This window comes from Aulonocara sp. 'chitande type north' Nkhata Bay, linkage group LG15 (assembly GCF_057382095.1).
Source record: "Aulonocara sp. 'chitande type north' Nkhata Bay isolate Kocher_YH1m ecotype deep benthic linkage group LG15, A_spYH_male_GT1.1, whole genome shotgun sequence".
Lineage (NCBI taxonomy): Eukaryota > Metazoa > Chordata > Actinopteri > Cichliformes > Cichlidae > Aulonocara > Aulonocara sp. 'chitande type north' Nkhata Bay.
In genome coordinates this window covers 3507711-3527941 of record NC_141358.1, presented here as the reverse complement: position 1 = coordinate 3527941, position 20231 = coordinate 3507711, and the positions used below count along the sequence as shown (strand labels likewise).

At 38.7% G+C, this 20231-nt stretch overlaps 2 protein-coding genes, 1 long non-coding RNA gene and 1 other non-coding gene across 5 annotated transcripts; 2 read left to right on the top strand and 2 right to left on the bottom strand.

Annotated features, from left to right (window-relative positions):
• Positions 1 to 192: 192 nt before the first annotated feature.
• Positions 193 to 6367, bottom strand: LOC147312268 (cholesterol 24-hydroxylase-like). The gene is made up of 15 exons (XM_086265127.1): positions 6081 to 6367; positions 5933 to 6010; positions 5767 to 5848; positions 5303 to 5376; positions 4865 to 4951; positions 3971 to 4109; positions 3774 to 3884; positions 3520 to 3682; positions 3204 to 3269; positions 2077 to 2149; positions 1909 to 1993; positions 1609 to 1719; positions 1245 to 1333; positions 1049 to 1115; positions 193 to 966 (listed from the first exon to the last, which is right to left on the bottom strand). Exons 1-15 carry the CDS (start codon positions 6227 to 6229, stop codon positions 814 to 816), a joined length of 1527 nt encoding a protein of 508 aa, XP_086121253.1. The 5' UTR covers positions 6230 to 6367; the 3' UTR covers positions 193 to 813.
• Positions 6368 to 7053: 686 nt separating this feature from the next.
• On the top strand, positions 7054 to 10671 carry LOC147312267 (uncharacterized). Its single transcript, XM_086265126.1, has 5 exons — positions 7054 to 7629; positions 7898 to 7994; positions 8368 to 8478; positions 8928 to 9094; positions 9401 to 10671. The coding sequence occupies exons 1-5, from the start codon at positions 7274 to 7276 to the stop codon at positions 10446 to 10448; spliced, it is 1779 nt and encodes a 592-aa protein (XP_086121252.1). The 5' UTR covers positions 7054 to 7273; the 3' UTR covers positions 10449 to 10671.
• A 3912-nt stretch (positions 10672 to 14583) lies between these two features.
• On the bottom strand, positions 14584 to 19360 carry LOC147312265 (uncharacterized). Of its 2 annotated transcripts, XR_015125053.1 has the most exons (5): positions 18959 to 19360; positions 18165 to 18190; positions 17771 to 17855; positions 17590 to 17622; positions 14584 to 17493 (listed from the first exon to the last, which is right to left on the bottom strand). It is a non-coding gene; the product is annotated as an uncharacterized LOC147312265 (long non-coding RNA). The 2 variants fall into 2 exon arrangements; XR_015125052.1 differs by having other exon boundaries at positions 14584 to 17622.
• trnat-ugu (transfer RNA threonine (anticodon UGU)) lies at positions 19267 to 19339 on the top strand. The gene has a single exon. It is a non-coding gene; the product is annotated as a tRNA-Thr (tRNA).
• Positions 19361 to 20231: the final 871 nt, after the last annotated feature.

The following is a 20231-nucleotide window of genomic DNA, read 5'->3' as shown; positions in this document are numbered from 1 at the left end:
AGAGCTTTTCTTAACTGGGCTCTTATTCTGAAACATTAGTAGGAACCTCTTGTGAAAAACTAAACCGTTAAGAAAAATGGCACATAGGATGTGTGCCTCTGAGATTTCACTCTCTAATAACAGTTTGTTAATTCATGTTATTACTGTATACAGTTTGTCTGAGGTAGAGAAAGGGGGCAACTTCTCAAAACAGACATTGTATTTCAGTTTTATTTCATTTACACAAAAGTCATGTTTAAATGAGTGCTACAGGCAGTGGCTATGAAAAAGCAACTGCAATACATTTTGCAGTTCTCTCCATATTTTGCTTACAAGGAGCCAGATTTTCCTTTAATTATTTAAAGTGGTATTAATCATTCAAGCATACAATAGGCACCTATAACTCAAGTGATGAATCAGTGATGTGTCTGCACATAACAGACAGCTTTGAAAGTGTCTTTTATATTTAGGAAATTTGTTACTAACAGAAAAGAAGTTCCTATGTTCTAAGCAAAATAAAAGAAATTAGCTTTGCACAGTATGTGTCTGTGTATATTTATATGTGTGTGTATATGTGTGTACATACATACAGTAGCAAATGGTATTGATCCTAGCTTCCTCAAAAATGTTTCCATAATAATAATAGATTATTCCAGTGAAGACATAAAAATAGTTATAAGCATTTCATATGAATATATTGCGTGTATTACGATCATACATGAGACTATTTTCATTACAAGGATTTCTTTAAAAAATCAGTTTTCAGCCAAGAGTAAAAACTCTGCCCCACCATATAGATACCTATGACCTGTTCCAATGTGAAGTCCGTTAAGATCATTTATTTTTGTAATCCCTGTGACTCAAAGTGCACAACACTCCCCTCTTTGGTCTGAGTGTGCCAGCATCCAGGATGTCAAAGGTCTGTTCTGGGACGAGAGTGAAGTCAAACCTCTGGAGCAGTTTGGCCATCACCACTTTAGCCTCCATCTAAAAAACACAACAGCGCCCACAGAGATGAGTCAGTGTGTTTATAGGTGAGCGGGTCTTCACATTATGTTGTCATCCTCACCTGAGCAAAGTTCTTTCCCAGGCACGCACGAGGACCGAGGGAAAAAGGGTAGTAGCAGTAATAAGGCCTTGTTGAACAGACAAGAGACAGCCTCAGTTACTTTGAACAATTTAACTCATTTTATCTGAGATAATAATGGGTGTACAAACATTATTATGTAAAACATGTCAGCATGGTGAAACAGTGTGTTCTTTACTTGGGAGCATCTGGGTGAAATCTGTCTGGATCAAATTTCAGTGGATCCTCGAAGAATTTGTCCAGTCTCCCGCTCACATAGGAGTTGAACTAAACATTAGAAAATATTGTATTTACTTATCTTGATGTTTATACAGAAGTGTATTTCCTGCTTTGCTAGAAACACATCAAAAAATACATGTCTCACTAAAGCATTTATTCCTCCAGGTATGTGGATCCCATCATGTGTATGATTAGAAGCACACACACACACACACACACACACACACACACACACACACACACACACACACACACACACACACACACACACCCATCTTCAAACCAGGAGATATTAAAACATATTTAAAATCTTCACAACTTACAAGAGCAACAAATCCTCCAGGTATGTGGATCCCATCAATCACCATGTCTTCAGCAATATGACGAGATGTGCGCGGAGCTGTGGGGTACATTCTCAGAGTCTCTTTTAACACCTGGGAGAAGATGTATACAATTCATACGGCACATCTTGTGTATATATATATATATATATATATATAACACCGTTCTACTCAACAGAGCAGTGAAAATGCTTAAAACCACAAATCTCATTAATGCAGAAGACCAAGGATACTTTAAGATACAGAAAAATAGTACCACAATTTTCAAATTGCCACATGTACCTGTGACAGGTAGACCAACTTGCCCAGGTCATCGTAGCTTATTTCATGTTTCATCCCAATAACATCGTCCACTTCTTTCTTCGCTCTGAGAAATGAGAAAACTCCATAAGAAACCAAAGTCTATTTGCTATAGTGGAAACTGTCGCGCAATATATTTTGACTTTTTACTTCTCCAGTATATCTGGATGTCTTCCAAGTTCCATGATTGCAAAAGCCAGCTGATTGGCTGTTGTTTCTTGGCCTGGAATAGCATAAATTACACACGACATTAGGCAGTACAAAAGATGTATGCAGCTATTGTAACATCATTCACTGGTCTGATTGCAAAGCTGCAAGATGAGAGTTTCCACCATCTTGATTCCAAAAAGAAAAGGATGTGATGATGAGGGGGTCAGCCCACACACCTGACATTTGACTGACAAACCAATGAATGTGTTGTTTAATACTACAGATCGGCCCCAGCCACCTTCTCCTCAAAGACAGTATGGCTAGCATACTGGTTTTTGATTCAGTGTTGACCCAGGATGAGTGCCTGAGCCTATAAACTCTGCAGGTTTTACAAAATCACATTAAAAACAGCACCACTGAAAGCCATTTATGGAAAAAGTCATTTTTCCATAGACTTCTATAGGAACAGGAGCAACCGCATATATCGCCATTTCGTGGGCTTCAGAAAGAAAGCAGGTTTAATTCACTTCCATTTTAAAGTTCACTTTTAAGACACTGTAAATGACCACGGCAGACCCGGGTGCAAGTTCATGCTTTGCAGCATACTTTATTGACTCACACGGTTGCTGTTCACAATGCTCACAGAGCTGCAGCTCTCCCGCTGCCTGCTCAACATTATCGCAACCACAAATACAGCACCCATTACAATGCGTGATTGCACACCCCGCCACAGATACAAAAGCTATTTCCATCTTTGATATACAGTCTATAACAATACATCCATCATCTGGATGGTCAGTAGTCCATGAAAATGAATGTATGTTGTGAATACCTGCAATAGATAACATTTTATAAAGATGAAACCATTTGGCATTAAGTTAAAAATTGATGCTTAAAGTGGTGACTGCATTGTGCGCCTTTTAACACAGCAAACCTTTTGGTGTTCCACAAAGATAGAGCAGGCCCAAATTATTGTGTAATATTTCATACATCAGTCCATTTTCTTAATTGTTTTCTTAACCTATCCCAGCTGTCACTGAGAAAAAGGCACTATCCTCCCTGATCAGATCGCCAGTCAATCACAGGGCACTACTTCTAACATCAAAGATGAAATAACAGAGACTCACCAGCAATGAAGAATGTCACAAAATTATCCAGCATAAACTCCTCATCTTCTTCAGTCATGCTGTCCTCTGAAATGATAAAAAAACTACCTATAAATGATTTGACATCTACCATGTTAAGATGTGCTCTCATCATGAACAGGTACTAACACAAACCTCCAAGGAGAGTTCATATGGGAGACACTGAACTTATGCTGTCCTATCATTTTTTTTCAGTGTGTTTATTTACTCGTTTTTATGCTCTTCACACAGATTCAACAAGATTCTATATTATTGCTCTTATCTAGTCTAGTCTAATGTGAAATTTGGGAACTCCAACCTTGGCTTGCAGTTTTGATGATTTGTGTCAGGATGTCTTTGGGGACCTCGTCACCGTTTTGCATGGCGGTCTTTCTCTCACTGATCCACTGAGCTCCAGTTGTACGGAGCAGGCGGCACGCTTCCCTCACCTCATTAATGTATCCTCTGTTCTTTGGATTGAACTGGAATGGAAAACTGACAGGTTTAGGATGGCATTCAGATAACAATGTTGTTGGCAGAACTACTGCATAACAACAAACGCTGAAGTAATACCTGAAAAAATCCGTCTCTAAGGTAGTAAACCATTCCTTTCAGACATGTCTCAATGGCTTTAGGGAAAGGTGAACTATTCTTCAAGAGGTCCAAGTCCACCCCAAAGGCAACCTGAAATTTATCAAGAAAAAAGTATACACAAATATGCACACACACACTCACCCTTTGGAAGGGTAAAAATGACTGCAATATAATACCTTAGTAATAACATCCAGGGTGACACAGTTGACAAGATGGAGCATATTAGCTTCTTTTTTACTGTCAGCAACATCTGCAAGTTTATCCATCAGTTTCTCTGCCCTCTCATTGAAGGTTCCAGTTAGACCTCTCAGATACCTGGAAGTAATGATAGCTTTAGACGGAGAAGCAGCACATCCAAGACATCCCAACAAACTATCACAGAAATGAATTAACGGATACTGTTGCACAGAAAAAAGAAAAACCTTCCTACTATCTGCTACTATCTCCCTACTGTTTCTACTAGTTCTCTGGGTGAAATTGCCTTGTTGATGCCAGAGATGGGATGAGAACGTCCAGACTGCTACAAACTGAGTAACTACTCATTACAAATCCTCTTAAACTGGTTTCTTCCACCTCTTTCCATCTCTGTAATATTCTTTGTCAATATTTTTGATATTTAAAATTGAGCGATTTTTGATAAATTTGTGCTATTTGTCAAATTTGTAAATTCTGTAACATGTTGTATTATTTAATTAGTGTAGTCTGTTACTGTAACTGTCTTGGAGCAACTGTAATCCAAATAGTTTCCTTAGGGATTAATAAAGTATTCAGAGTCTGATTCTTAACCGTGCTAATGAGTTCACTGTGTTCAAATGGGCTCCACAGTCAGCTCTCTAATTCCAGCTGAGGTCCTTTAGGATGTGGCGGATTTGAATGATGGATGCACAGCCAACAAATGTGCAGCAACTGCATGATGCCATATGGACCAAAATACCAAAAATCAACCAAAACGTATTTCCAGCACTGGTTGAATGTATGCCATGAAGAAATGAGGCAGTTCTTAAGGCAAAAGTGGTTTCAGCCTGGTAAAGGCAAGGTATACCTTATAAAGCAACAAATGCATAACTCACGTGCTGCTGAACGCAGGGTCCATGATCCGGCGCTGTTTGTACCACTTCTCATGATCCCGTGCTGTTATCAGGCCATTGCCAAAGAACCTTCAAAGAAGGAAGTTGAGAAAACATTCTCACAAAACCCAATTCCTAATTGCTGTTAAAATAAAAGCATTTTTTCAAAATGTCTTCAAATGGAATAATCATAAAAATATATAACATTTCTCATTTTTTAAAGTATATTATAGTGCACACCAGATCTGCGCTGGCTAAATCAGCAGAGGTAGTGTATTGAAGAGCTGGATGACTTTAAAACAGTTTGGTTATTTATTCATGAAAAGACATCATTTTATCGTGAGAATTTAATTTTGTTCCACTGATAAAGCAAAATGTAAATAAACAAGTCTGATGCTAATGTAGAGAAGCAACCTAAGTAGCCTGATAAGGCAGTCTTACCTTTGACCAAATAGGCTGAAGAGTTTTTTGTAAACAAATTTATCTTTGGGGTACTTTGGGGACATCAGGATTTCCTGAATCCACAAACATAAAGTAGAATCAGAATCAGAAGACTTTATTTATCCCCAAGGGGCAATTAACAAACAATGTTCAGCATATGTTGAAGATAAGAACAATAAGAACAGGAAATAGGAGTGAAATAATAAATACACAGAATATACAGTATATACAGTTTTAAAATTAAAGTGACTGAAGGTGAATAAATAACTAAGTGACTAAAAGTGAATAAAGTGTCAGTAGTGTAGGAAGAGTGTAGTTTATGGGTGTGGGAAATGAAATGAAACATTGCAAGAAATTGGATTTATGCAAATATTATCGAGAGTTAGGCTTAATGTAGTTATTTTTTATTATTTGGCAATTTAACAATTGCAGGATTTCTGCCCAGCACTTTCACACTGTTTCACCTTTGTTGCCTCTGGACTGGACACGCACACTACAACGTAATGAAGACCATTTGTCCTGTAGACAGGCCCATACTTCTCGGCCCTGTAAAGGACATGCTGACCTTTAAATATTATTAATCACAACTTTTTAGAAACCGCACAAAAACATCGTTTACGCTCCACTTACCACTCCAGATATTTGTCGTGTATAACTCCGCCATTTTTCATTATCCTCAAAAACGACGGTGAGTGTCCCAGAAGAAAACTGAGGACAAAAACAGCTGGTCATTCTCTGGTAATGCCAGTACAGGGGTTTCGACGACGGCTTCACCTACCTGTCCCTCGGTGGGCCGGGTATGTGGTCATATTTCATATGAATGTGTCTAACATACAAGCAGTATGCAAGAAATGCAACGATAAGCAGAAAGAAGAAAAATGTAAGTGATGGAGTTGCTAAAGTCAGAAATACGCTGAAAACTGCCATCCTGAAAAAATGTCTGATATATGTCCGGGTTAAAAATTGCTGCTCTTTCAGTTAGGCAGCCCCAGCCTGAAAGAAGACGGACTTGTTTGGACGATCTGATTTCCTCGTGTCAGCATTTTTGTTCCCACATCATCATAATTAATGTTGTTCCAGGTTCAACATTGCAAGTGACCAATCACCTTCTTGTGACGTCATTCCTTTGTTGTCCCTGAGACATCGCGTAAATGTTGTCCCTGAGACATCGCGTAAATGTTGTCCCTGAGACATCGCGTAAATGTTGTACCTGGGACATCATGTTAAAGTTGCCAGAGACATACCATATGAAAGTTTAGCTTCTTTTAGCCCCTGTTTGTTTTATATTATTTTATATATATATATATATATTTTAATATTATATTTAATATTTACATTGTATTGCAAAAAACCCCAAAACAAGTTAAAATGAATTAATGAATATTGACTAATTAAACCTTCGTTATTTTTCCACCAGAAATGGACGATATAATTAGAAGAAGTGTTCTGAATGACGAAAAAAAAAAAACTGGAAAAGACACACAACTTTGTGTGCATGTGTCACAATGCCAGGAGGACCCATTCAGTGTTGTGTTAGAAAAATTGAACTCATTAACCCTTCATGGACATTATAAATGTTTAAATGTTGCCTCAGGTAAAGACAGGAAAAGAGACTATTACAAATTCAACTGCATCAGAGCTGGGAAAAAAAGTTGAAACAGCTACAGAGCAGTGGGCTGTAAGGCCTATGTTTCATTTAAAGTACTCAAATGTTGGAAAGACCACACAGTCATCGTGCAGTGTACATATGATAAGCATGATGGGCATGATCCTTCGGACCCAAAAGACGCACATTTCAACAATATTTCCAGTGATTTGAGGAGGAAGATTGAGGAACTGCTTTCCCTTGGAACTAAGCCAGCCATCATACTAACCGAATGTCATAAATGGGCCAAAGAACATGGACACAGAGATCTTCACAACAGAGAGCATTTTGTCACACCACGTGACATTGACAGTGTTAGAACCTGCATGATGAGGAAGAAGCACTTTAACTGTGGAGACAGTCAAAGTGTACATACCTTACTTAATGGAAAACATCAAGAACATGTTCTCTTCTATCAACCATACACATCTGACCAAGAACTAATGATTGTTTTGCAGACACCTGTAATGAAATCAAACATGGAGAACTATGCAAAACAGTTAGTATTTGTTGACACCACGCACTGCGTTAACCAGTATTCATTTCCCTTATTCACACTTGTTGTAAGAGATGATCATGGGCATGGAGTCCCTGTGGCCTATGCTATTGTCAGCAACGAAAGTCAGAAAACCCTGGAAACTGTTCTTGGAATAGTTTGTGAGCATTTCCCAACTTCCCCGAGGTAAATAATACATTGACAGCTATTAATTTTGAAATAATTCCTTTTCAAAAAAGTTATAACATGCCAGAATCTAATGCTATAGCTGCAGCATGGGCTGCAAAAAACTTTCCTTTCCAGTTGTTAAAGTTATTCCTATAGGCTGTATGCAGTATTTTATACATCTACTTGTGAGTTGAAATGTTTAATTTGGCATTGAAGTGGTGCTTTGAGATAGCAAAAACATTTTCATACTGTTTAATCTCATTTAGTGTTTTCTTTTTTTCTGTAGAGCATTTATGGTTGACAAAGACTTTGCGGAAATAAATGCTTTGCAGAAGGTTTTTCCAGAGTCAGCTATCCTTCTATGCTGGTACCATGTCTTGCAGGTAAACCACATTGTTTTCTTTTCACGTTGTCTAAGATGCACCTGAAACACATTTTTACAACAGGGTCCTGTTGTTATGATTTGCCTCATTGTGATATTCACCTACTCAGGTTAATGAATATAAAGGGATAAAATGTTGAGTGACTATGTCCATCCATTTAAGACCACAGTGCACTCATCTTCTGGTGGCTGCTTCCCAAAGCTCTTTTTGACATTTAAAAATATGTTTGCCTGGTTGATTTCTGTAATGCACAGGTCCTCTTGTCCAGTGAGTGACAAAGTTATTTTTGGACGTCAGCTTTCTTTTATGCTTTTTGTACAGCTGCTCCTCTGTCTCTCTCTCCAGATTAACTTTTTTTCTCTTACATTCACAGGCTGTTAATCGATGGCTTTCAAAATCAGAGTCCGGGGTCCATGGGCTTTCTAACACCCAAAAGAGAAATGAAATCATTTCTTTCTTTTGTAAGCTGAAAGCTTGCACATCTGTAAGTGTAATTTGTCTATTTCACATTTTGATTTCTTGATTACACTAAGAGCATAATAACTTTCAGTTGCTAAAAAAAAGTTACAGAGAGATACAAAATAGATTTTTGAAACAATTTCTAAAACTGGCTTCTTATCTTGCTTATCAAAACAAGTACTTAAGCTGTGCAGAACATCATTGTGTCACCCACTGTGCAGTAGAACTTGTGAGTGGGATTCTTTCACAGACAGATGCTGAAACCAAATATGCTTATAGGTTTAGCGTTCCTTCTTAGCCATTGTAAGGGAAGAAATAATTGCTTCTTAATACAAAAACACGACATATTATTAATAACTTAAAATTCTTAATGTTATTCAATAAAAGGAAAAGGGCTTCAATACATAATATTAAAGATTTCAATAGGTCTGTTAAATGGATTGAAATATATTCTGTTGCATCCAATTCTCTTAGGAGGACGACTTTAAAGCCACATCAGCAGAGTTCTGCCAGACATTTAAGCAATACCCTTTGGTGTGCCAGTATTTTCAGAAGCACTGGGAAGGCATTGGCCACATGTGGTGTGACTACGGCCGTCGCTTCAGTCACGCTCGTTCTGAAACAAACAATGTGATTGAAAGGTATGATTTATTATTTTGACCTCATTCAATTGTATTGCTGAAAAAAAGATATTATGCTTTAATCCAAGAGGCTAAACTGAGTAGGTTCGTCATGTCATTGCCAGAACAGGTTTTAGGCAAATCCTTTAAATTCTAGCAGCGTGAGTAGGTGGATTTGCCTAAATCAGCTAAACCGGCACAGAGCATTCCTTTATAAAAGACGTGTGCAATAGGTATTCCAATTTTTAAAAAAATAATACAGTCTTGATTAAAACTTTAAATTCCTTCAATTACAGTTACTAATCATTTCAAATAACTGTTTTTCAGATTTTTCCACCGCCTGAAATACCAGTTTTTATCTGGCTACAAGAATAGGCGTCTGGATGATCTGATTGAAGTGCTCCTAGGGAAGGCCGACGACTACTTCTCAGTCATAAAAACCCTGCAAGATGTGGGCCGCATGAAAAACAGGTTTGCTGACACCTTGTCTCAAGTTTCAGACTCTGCTTCAAGACTGATGGAAAGTGGTTGGGCTCTTAAAATTACAGTCAAGAACAGCCATGGAGTTAATGCATATCAAGTCCCATCTGAGTCAAGAGAAGACATGGTGTATGATGTCTGCCCTGTTGAGTCCTACTGCAACTGTACATATGGCTTACGAGGACTTCTTTGCAAGCATCTAGTGTTACTTGCAAAATTAGCAGAGGCTGACAATGACATCTATCCAAACATGGAAACAGACATTTCTACCTTGGCAAGAATTGCAGTGAAAGAAAGGCATTACTTTGTACACTGTGAGGACTTGAAAGTGATAAAAATGCCAAGTTTGTTTGGAAATCTGTGTTTTTTTGCATCGGCTGAAACACTTCAGTGCACTTGTTGTACGTTCTCTCACTATAACACATGTGCTTGCCTGAAGGTGGCTTGTAGCCATTTTAAACAAATGAAAAACTCTCTGAAAAGTCCTCTATCAACTTTGAATGACACTCCTGTAGTTGAAAGCACAGACAAAAAATGCACAGAAGATGCGGTTGGAAAACTAAATGCTGTTTTAGACACAGTTAAACAGTGGGCATTCATTCCAGAGGGTATTACTGCAATGATAGATGAACTGCATACAAATGTCTTAAAAACAAAACAAGTAGGCAAAAGTATATGCCAGTACGAAATAAAGACGACAGATAATGCACGCAAAATTAGGCCATTGTATTCTAGCAAGAAACGTTCGGCCAGCATCGACATTCCAACAGTCTGTGAAAATGAATGTGAACAGTCGATAACCACTGAAAGAGAGACATCCTCTGGAGAAAATGAAAACCTTTTGGAATACAAAACAAAAAAGAGAAGAGTTAAAGCTAAGTATATGCACAAGTAGACTTTTGTGTGACATTTCAAAGGGACTGCATCCATTACTTCTGTTTATTGAAACCTAAAGCTGAATAGCTGTCTTAACTTTCTGCCAAGGAACAGATGAAAAGAAATTGTTTGCTCTCTCAAGCAGTTGTTATTTATGTGTGTTATTCATTACTTTGGCTTGGTTGCTGTTTTTGATACAAATTCATCTGTGCCCATTGTAATATTTTCACATGTTACTATTTTTATATTGCTATGCATTATAAATAAAGGATTACTTATTACTATTAAAGGTCTGCATTTGTAATTGTTGGTATTATTTATAAAATATGCGCTCTTAAGTTTTTTGCTCCATAAAACGATACCTGTCACTTTTTGGACATGGTAAATGGCCTGCATTTGTATAGCGCTTTTCTAGTCCCTAAGGACCCCAAAGCGCTTTACACTACATTCAGTCATTCACCCATTCACACACACATTCACACACTGGCGATAGCAAGCTACACTGTAGCCACAGCTGCCCTGGGGCGCACTGACAGAGGCGAGGCTGCCGGACACAGGCGCCACCGGGCCCTCTGACCACCACCAGCTGATACAGACAGAGTATCAGCTGTTGAGAATCCTGGCTCATACAAAATAGAAGTAAAAGGTTTCAACATCCAGCCTTTTTATGATTAAATACAAAGTGTAATAACAGAGTTATTGGGGTGTGATTTTGTTAATAGTTAGTCTTAAGTATAAGTTTAATAGTAATGAGTAAGAAAATATAGCCAGAATAATGGAATGAGACTAACACCTGACCTCACACTGAGATTTGGTATGAAGTGGCATGTTTGTGCTAATGCTGACATTGGGGCTCAGAGTTCCTCTGTGTGTATATATTTGTGAACGTTAACTTGGCTAATGTCCAAGGGTTTGACTGCTTTCCTGTTGGATTGTATCACAAAGAACAGGGATAAGAGCACCAGTGGCCGTGCACACCCTCATCTCTCTCCTTCACCCGATCATTAGTGTTGGAAACCGGCATTAGCTCAGAGTAGATTAGACTTCAGTATAGTGCAAGTGATTTGATTTTATGATTATTTGATTCAGTTTTTTCTGTGTTCAAGCTCAATTACTTTAATAAAATATGTTGAATTCAAACAAATAAATAAACAAATAAACTGTGGACATTACCCTTTTAAACCTTTCTGAAACAAGACAGGTAAAAACCAGTGTATAAAAGTTTACATAGGTATAAATAGCTCTAACACTTTACTCCAGCCTGGCGTCCACACATGTGGACATCACATTTTGGGTTATTTAGACCAAAATACTAAATCTTGATCAACAAGTGCCTGATATACAGTTACGAGGACATTATACTGCAACTGTTCTATCGAAATTTCAAATTAATGTCCTCATATGTGGCTCTCATTTGTCTCAGAAACAAAAATTAGGTAAAAAAACAAAACCTGGTAATTCTTTCTTTTTACATTCATCGGGTTCCAATCGGCCCAAATATCAAAGAGAAATTAAAAATGCATGCCATGGAAGATTTCGGGTCTTAGGGGGTTAAAATGACCAGACCCCTCCGGCCTGTTTTCCAGGCCACTAAATTAAACCCAGTCAATTACCAATTGAACAGAATAAAAACCTACGAGGTCCACTAATAGTCCAAATCTTTAATAGAAAAGACAGGCAGAACTCAAACAAACAATAATCCAAACGAGGAGCATATATACACACTGGAAAGTAAATAATTATAAGTTATTAAATCAGACTAATTAAATACAGTAAAACTAATAAGGGAAGACGAACACACGGGAAATAAAAATAACAGTGTAAACATACCAAAACTCAAAATAAAACAGGAAAGCTACTACAAACCGAGTGTGACACAATTACATTCATATTGAAACATATGTGATAATTTTCTTTCTTTGTAGCATTTTTAAGATATGTGTTAGAACAGTCATTATGCTGTTTGGATTAGGAACCAATCATTTTTGCCAAATAGTTAACACAAACTTAGAACAACAATGAACAATTTTCAAGATTCTGATTTACAGAACAAACAAAAGTCACAAAAGGTTTCATTATTTAAGAGACAAGATCAAGTTTTTCACACAGGAATGAAATGACAGAATCCAGTGCAGCGGGGCCAAAGGTGTGTGTCAGCAAACTGAAGGTTGAGGAATCAGTCAGCTCATGTTTAAGATTGTGTTGGATTTTGAGAAGAGTCTGTCTGTTATTAGAAAGTAAGATTAACAATGTTACACCAATAACCCAAATACGGGGAAATGACAAATAATACCAAAAAAGATACAACTTTCATATTGTTTTACTAACTTACTTTGTCATATCAGCACTTGAATGGTCGATGCCTTTACAGACCATGTCTGTTGTGACATCGCAGGCCAATCTTCCGGCAAACCCGAGGGCTAGCTCCCCAGCCTCCTCTTCACTCAGAACACTAAACACTGTTTATGCTGATTTTTTCCCTTTTTCCATGTGAGCTTACCTGCGATAACTTCTGGACACTTGTAGATCATTAGGACTAGAGTGTTCTTAACAGAAACAGCAACATTTTATGGTTACCTTGTCCTCAGCGCTCCGTGTGTCTGTGGCCTAGACACAGCTGAAGCCTGATTACAGCGTCTGGGCACCGAGCAGCCTCAATAGCCTGGAAAGGTGCTAACCGCTAGGCTAACTAGCAACAAGATGCCTTCCCTCTCCACAGATGACTACCACAGCCTCCTGCAGAAGATTGCAGTACTGGAGACTCAGTGCACTTTATCGACAACTTTAATATTTTTTGGGAACGCAGGCATCTGTTCAAAGCAAATGGATTTAATTTTAACAAGTCAGGGGTGAAACTGTTCACCTCCAACTTGTTTTATTCCATACGTCATCCATCCGTGCTTGGTGCCAAGGCTGAGATAAACGAGGAGTTATCTCATAAAGAGGAACAAACAGTACTCCAAGAACAGACAAAGCCCAGCAGAAACCTTGAGGAGGAGCTCCATTTGCCCCCACCCGGGAAGAGCCTCAGAAAGGAGAGACATCTAAGGCAAGAAGAGGGGTCCCTATTTGCCTCCAACTCTCTCAACAACACCAACGACCAGGACAAGGGACCACGACCTTCCCCAGTCCCCCAAACCCCTGACAGGCCATCACCCTCCTCCCCCTCCCTTTCTCCCTCCTCCCCACACCTGAAATTCACTGAGGAGATGATGGGGCGGGTCAATGCTGGGCTCAGATCTACCCCCCGTCCCAATCCCTTTTTGTCCCCCATAAACCCCCCACCAGAGCGGCCAAAGGTTCGCCATCGAGCCCCACCCTCAACAGAGCAATCGAAGTCACATTGCCCAGCCTCGCCCCCCTTAGTTCCTCTTCATGCCCTGTCTCCGCAGTCTGATATGTGATGTGTGAAGGGTCCGGGCTGTGAGGATTATGGCAGTGATGACTTTTCCCAGGAGAAGCTGGGACCCTGTTTACTAGAAGGTTTTAAAATTTCTGTACTTTTAGGTGACAGGAGACATGTGGCCTGGTCAAAACACAGAGAGCTGCACTCTCAAAGATCTTTAAATATAGTAAACATACCTTGTGTGCCACAGACTGCTCCCAAACACGAGGGGACAAGTAATACCTCTAAAACACTTAAGTTGGCTTTATTAAACGTTAGATCTTTAGCTGGGAAAACATTTTTAATTAATGATTTAATCACTGAGCACAGCCTTGATTTTATGTTTTTAACTGAAACTTGGTTGGACCAAAGTAACAGTGGAGCTGTTCTCATCGAGACGACCCCTCCTAACTACAGTTTTATCAGTGAGGTCAGGGCGAGCAGGAGAGGAGGAGGGGTTGCTGTCTTATTTAATGAATCATTTCAATGTAAGCAGCTATCTCCTGGAAGTTTTCAGTCTTTTGAATATGTGGCTTTACAGCTGAAGGCCCCATCCAAAGTTGTGTTTCTTAATGTTTACAGGCCTCCCAAATACTGCACAGACTTTTTTAATGACCTCAGTGAACTGCTGTCTGTGATCTGTGTTGATTTTGACTGTGTAATTATTGCTGGGGATTTTAACATTCATGTGGACAACCCTCAGGACAAAGGGACTAAAGACCTGAGTAACACTCTGGGCAACTTTGGGCTGACTCAGCATGTAACAGAGGCCACACATAATAGAGGACACACTCTTGACCTACTGATCTCCAAAGGCCTGAGCATTTCAAAGGTTACTGTGTCTGATGTGGGCCTGTCTGATCATTACTGTGTTTTCTTTGAAAGTAAAATCTCAGCCCACACAAATATATCAACAACAGTGATCACAAAACGGTGTATAACTGAACACAGTAGTGCAATTTTTAACCAGGTCTTCCCATTAACACCTGACCTGCCCAGAGGGTCAGTCAATGAGCTCGTCAATAGCTTCAATGCTAACATGTTAAATGTAATGGACACTATTGCTCCCATTAAGGTGAAGGTTATCTCAGGAAGGAAAAAGTCTCCATGGAGAAACTCCACACTGGTGAAAAATGAAAAAAGAGAGTGTAGGAAAGCTGAGCGCAGATGGAGAAAAACAAACCTCCAGGTTCATTATGACATCTATAAAGAGAAACTTCACAATTATAATTTACAACTGAGGAATGCAAGGAGGTCCTACTTCTCTGACATCATCACTAAAAACAGCCATAATGCTCGGGTCTTATTTTCTACAGTTGACAGGCTAACAAACCCTCCTGTGTCAGTGGCAGCTGAACTTCATTCGACCATGGCCTGCAATGACTTTGCCAAATTCTTCACTGAAAAAATCCAAAAAATTAGACAAGCAATTGGTACATCAACAGCAGATCCAGGATATGTACTGTGTCCACCAAAAAACTGTTTAAACACCATGAAACAGTTTCAACCTATTAACAGCAAAGACCTGGAGGACATCTTAGGTAAACTGAACTCCTCCTCCTGCTGTTTAGATGTCCTGCCAACAAGTTTTTTCAAAAAGGTCTCAAAGACTTTAGAGTCAGACCTGTTACAGATCGTCAACTTTTCTTTATTATCAGGTGTGTTTCCAGAATCACTAAAAACTGCTGTAATCAAACCTATACTGAAAAAGGACAATCTTGACAAGACACAAATGAACAACTACAGGCCGATCTCAAATCTCCCGTTTTTAAGTAAGATCATTGAAAAAGCAGTTTCTCAACAGCTCAGTTACTTCTTAAAACAGAATAATTGCTACGATGCCTTCCAGTCAGGTTTTAGACAGAACCACAGCACTGAAACCGCTCTGACCAAAGTGTTTAATGACATATGTCTGAATACAGACAGTGGAAAAATGTCAGTCCTAGTTTTACTGGATCTCAGTGCAGCATTTGATACAGTTGACCACAACCTATTACTCAAACGACTGGAGAACTGGACAGGTCTTTCAGGAACTGTACTAAACTGGTTCAAAACATACTTAGAAAACAGGAAATACTTTGTATCAATAGGTAACTTCACATCTGAGCAGACAAGTATCACATGTGGAGTTCCCCAAGGTTCCATCTTGGGACCCCTTCTGTTTAACATCTACATGCTCCCACTGGCACAGATTATAAACAACAACAAAATAAACTATCACAGCTATGCAGATGACACACAAATATATATCACAATGTCACCAGGAGACCGAGGCCCTGTACAGGCTCTTGGTAAATGCATTGAGGAAATCAATGACTGGTTGTGCCACAATTTTCTCCAGCTAAACAAAAACAAAACTGAGGTAATAGTCCTTGGCGCCAAAGAAAAACGATTACAGGTCACCAGAGAACTTCAATCTATACATCTAAAAACCACAAACCAGGCGAGAAATTTGGGTGTAGTGATGGATGCAGACCTAAACTTAGAAAAACACATTAAGACAATAACAAAGTCAGCTTACTATCACCTCAAGAATATATCAAGGATAAAAGATCTGATGTCTCAACAGGACCTGGAAAAACTAGTCCATGCATTCATCTTTAGTAGGCTTGATTACTGTAACAGCATCTTTACAGGTCTACCTAAAAAATCAGTCAGACAACTACAGCTCATTCAGAACTCTGCTGCTCGAGTCCTCACTAAGACCAAAAAAGTGGACCACATCAGTCCAGCTCTGAGGTTCTTACACTGGCTGCCTGTCCGTCAGAGGATAGACTTTAAAGTTCTGATGCTGGTCTATAAAGCTCTGAATGGTTTAGGACCAAAATACATCAATGACCTCCTGACCCAGTATGAACCATCCAGATCCCTCAGGTCATCTGGATCCGGTCTTTTATCAGTTCCCAGAGTCAGAACCAGACACGGAGAAGCTGCATTCAGCTTTTATGCTCCTTATATCTGGAACAAACTCCCAGAAAGCCTCAGATCAGCTGAAACACTCAGTTTATTTAAATCCAGGTTGAAGACTCACCTGTTCTCAGCTGCATTTGAATAAAGCACCAAATCCACACTTTAAGCTTAAATTTCAAAACTTACATTTAACTACTGATTTTATCTACTGTTCTGATTTTATCTGTTTTGATTTTATATACTGTTTTGTTTGTTTGTTTGTTTGTTTGTTTGTTAATTAGTTAGTTAGGTTATTTGCTTGTTTTAATCAATTTTAAATCATGCTTTTTATTTGTTCTTGTTTCTAATGTCTCTGTAAAGCACTTTGAATCACCTTGTTGTTGAATTGTGCTATACAAATAAACTTGCCTTGCCTTGCCTAGTGTGTACAAAACAAATCAAGACCACAGACTCAACACGCACCACTCAATTTTTGGTGTTCTTTATCAGTTGGCCAAGACAGAAATGTTTTAATCTGTGTGCATTGCTTTTGAACAAGTCTTTACACAGAAAAGGTTTCAGAAAGGTATTTTTCAGGTTCTTCTGACAAGGCTTCAATTTTGGAAAATGCTGTTTGTTTATAGTGGCAACTTATAAACCCTTTGTGATAAGAACATAGTTACCACAGTCCAAGTCATACCTTCAAAAAGTATGCACTTTGTGCTCTTGTGGACCCATCCAAAATTTTTCCAGTGATTTGACTTGGTATTGGATAAATGTGAGGGAAATTCTATAAAAATAACATAAATACACCTATGTTTTCAAATACATTACAAAAAACGTAAACATGCTATGTCATTATGATCAAACAAGCTTTTCAACATACCTCACACTGCAAATAGATTAGGCCATCTATTACCTTATAAAACAAATAAATAAATACATATAAATAAAAACAGAACTAAGGAATACGATTCATTAAGTAAATTGTACAATAAAGTGTATTTAAAGCAGAATTTAACATTAGTTTTATGACAACATAAAAGGATTTTTATGTCAAGAGGTACCTCATCTGAAATGTTAGTCTGGTCAAACAGGGATTTCAAACTTGAAATACAATAGAGTTTGGTCCAGCTACTCCCACAAGGTAATCTGTGAGAAAGCATATGCTGTAGTCAACAGATATCATTTTCTTTTTGCATGCTGCAACCATCATCCATTTCAGTCTTCTAGGAGCTTTGTCTGGTTGTAGTTCTTTTTTCTCCTCCTCTCCCCTCATCTATTAATTAAATTGTTTTCTGACCTTCCTAACTGTTTCCGACCTGTCTTCCCAATGTGATGTTTAAGCAATATATGTATGGTCAGAAGGGGGTGAAATTTTCATTGCAGTTGTACGTGTAACATTGCATGTGATAATAAAAGGCTTGATTGGTTGATTATTCAACATGAGTTGACATTTACCTGACATTGTGAAGGAGTCACAGTTTCTGTAAGGGTGTAAGAACATAACATGTGGATTTGTTACACTTCTTTTTCACAAGTTAATAACAATCAATAATTTTCATTCCATTATTTACAAGCTATCACACGATGTCCCAGGGACAACATCTACGCGATGTCCCAGGGACAACATCTACGCGATGTCTCAGGGACAACATTTACGCGATGTCCCAGGGACAACATCTACGCGATGTCTCAGGGACAACATCTACGCGATGTCCCAGGGACAACATTTACGCGATGTCCCAGGGACAACATTTACGCGATGTCCCAGGGACAAATTTGTAAATTTCTGGATTACTGTTAATCTCCATAGAATCAAGAACTCATGTCCAGTTTCACAGCTATGGACCAGTTAATTATGTTTCCAGGTGATAGTTTGATTCATAGATTCAGCACACAACCATAAGTCTAGGCCTTTTAGTCCAGATTCTCTTCACTTATGTTTGTAAAATGATCAGGGAAGCTACTGCAATAGCTAGGTTTCATTTGACGTAGACGTGACGTCGACGTAAAGCGCGAAATTTGACTGGCGGTCGGAAGTGAAAAAGATAAGCGCAAAATCACAGACAGACAGTACGCAAAATGCCTATGTCCTGTTGTGTTTGCCTGACCCAACCCCCGGGCCACGAAACACCCAAAAAGTTGGGGGAACGCTGGTCTAGAGAACACTGGTTAGCTAATGCTGTCGTCAAGTAGCCTATCGCTAGCAAACAAACAGCAAGCCAAGTGAGGAACATATGTATAATGCTTACCGTTTATTAAAGGAAAGTATCCTAAATTGACTTCAAATTCGGCGGACAGGCGGCGGTTTTTCGCTTCTTCACTTGTATTTCGAAATAATCGAAGGCGGGTATTTCGAAGTCGCAAAGGAATGACGTCACAAGAAGGTGATTGGTCACTTGCAATGTTGAACCTGGAACAACATTAATTATGATGATGTGGGAACAATGCTGACACGAGGAAATCAGATCGTCCGACTTGTTTTTCCTTTCGTTCACCACTTCCGTGTTCCTCAGGAGTAGTAATAAATAGCTGTTTTAAGACTGGCGATACCAGCACAGGCTCCATAGCTCAGTGGTTAGAGCACTGGTCTTGTAAACCAGGGGTCGCGAGTTCGATCCTCGCTGGGGCCTGTCGCGGGACAACCTTTTAATCCCTTCAACATAATTTAAAAAAAAAAAATTCAGGTATGTTACATTGTTGCTGTTTTTTCTTTTCGTTCTCTAATAACCATGTTGATCGACAGAGACGGATTTACGGCCGTGTCATTGGTGGCAAATAACATTTATATCTAGAATGTTTCAGTCAGTCATGTTTGGCACTGATCACCACCTGCACTCATGTATATATCTATCTACTTAGCACTTTTAATTCTTATTCTTATTTTTATTTTCATGTCTATTTAAGCGTAATTTATGACAGTATGTTTGCACTGAAGCACCGCAGCAATTTCCTAATGTTGTAAACCTGCTCAACATTTGGCAATAAAACCCTTTCTGATTCTGATTCTGATTCGCTTAACTCAAATTGTACAGGTTCAATTATTAGCTGGCTTTTTTGTTGTTCGTCAACTACGTAGTGTTACCACGACGAGCAAAACATTTCTCGTGCTACATCAATATTAAATGAATAGTCACAATAGTTATCACTAGGTAAACGCTATAATCGTCTTATAAACAGTTTAAGACATTTAACTTCCGAGTCATCATAATTAAAATGGCATATTAATATTCACAGATCAAAACCTACATGCTTGACTGAAAAAGACTGAGGTACTTTGAGTAATAATAATCATAAATAATCCCTCGGTTACATAAAGCGCTAATGAAAACAGAAGGCTTGGGCTTGATATAATTTCATGTTATAGCATTAGAAATACGATCCAACAGCGACCCCTGTCTCCGACTCTCGAAAATTGGTTCAATTTCTAATCTGGCGAGCCTAAATTTCTGAGTAACACAAGCAAGAGTCATCGCCTGCATGAAGCTGTACAGTACATAAGCATCATTATTACAGCTATGAAAC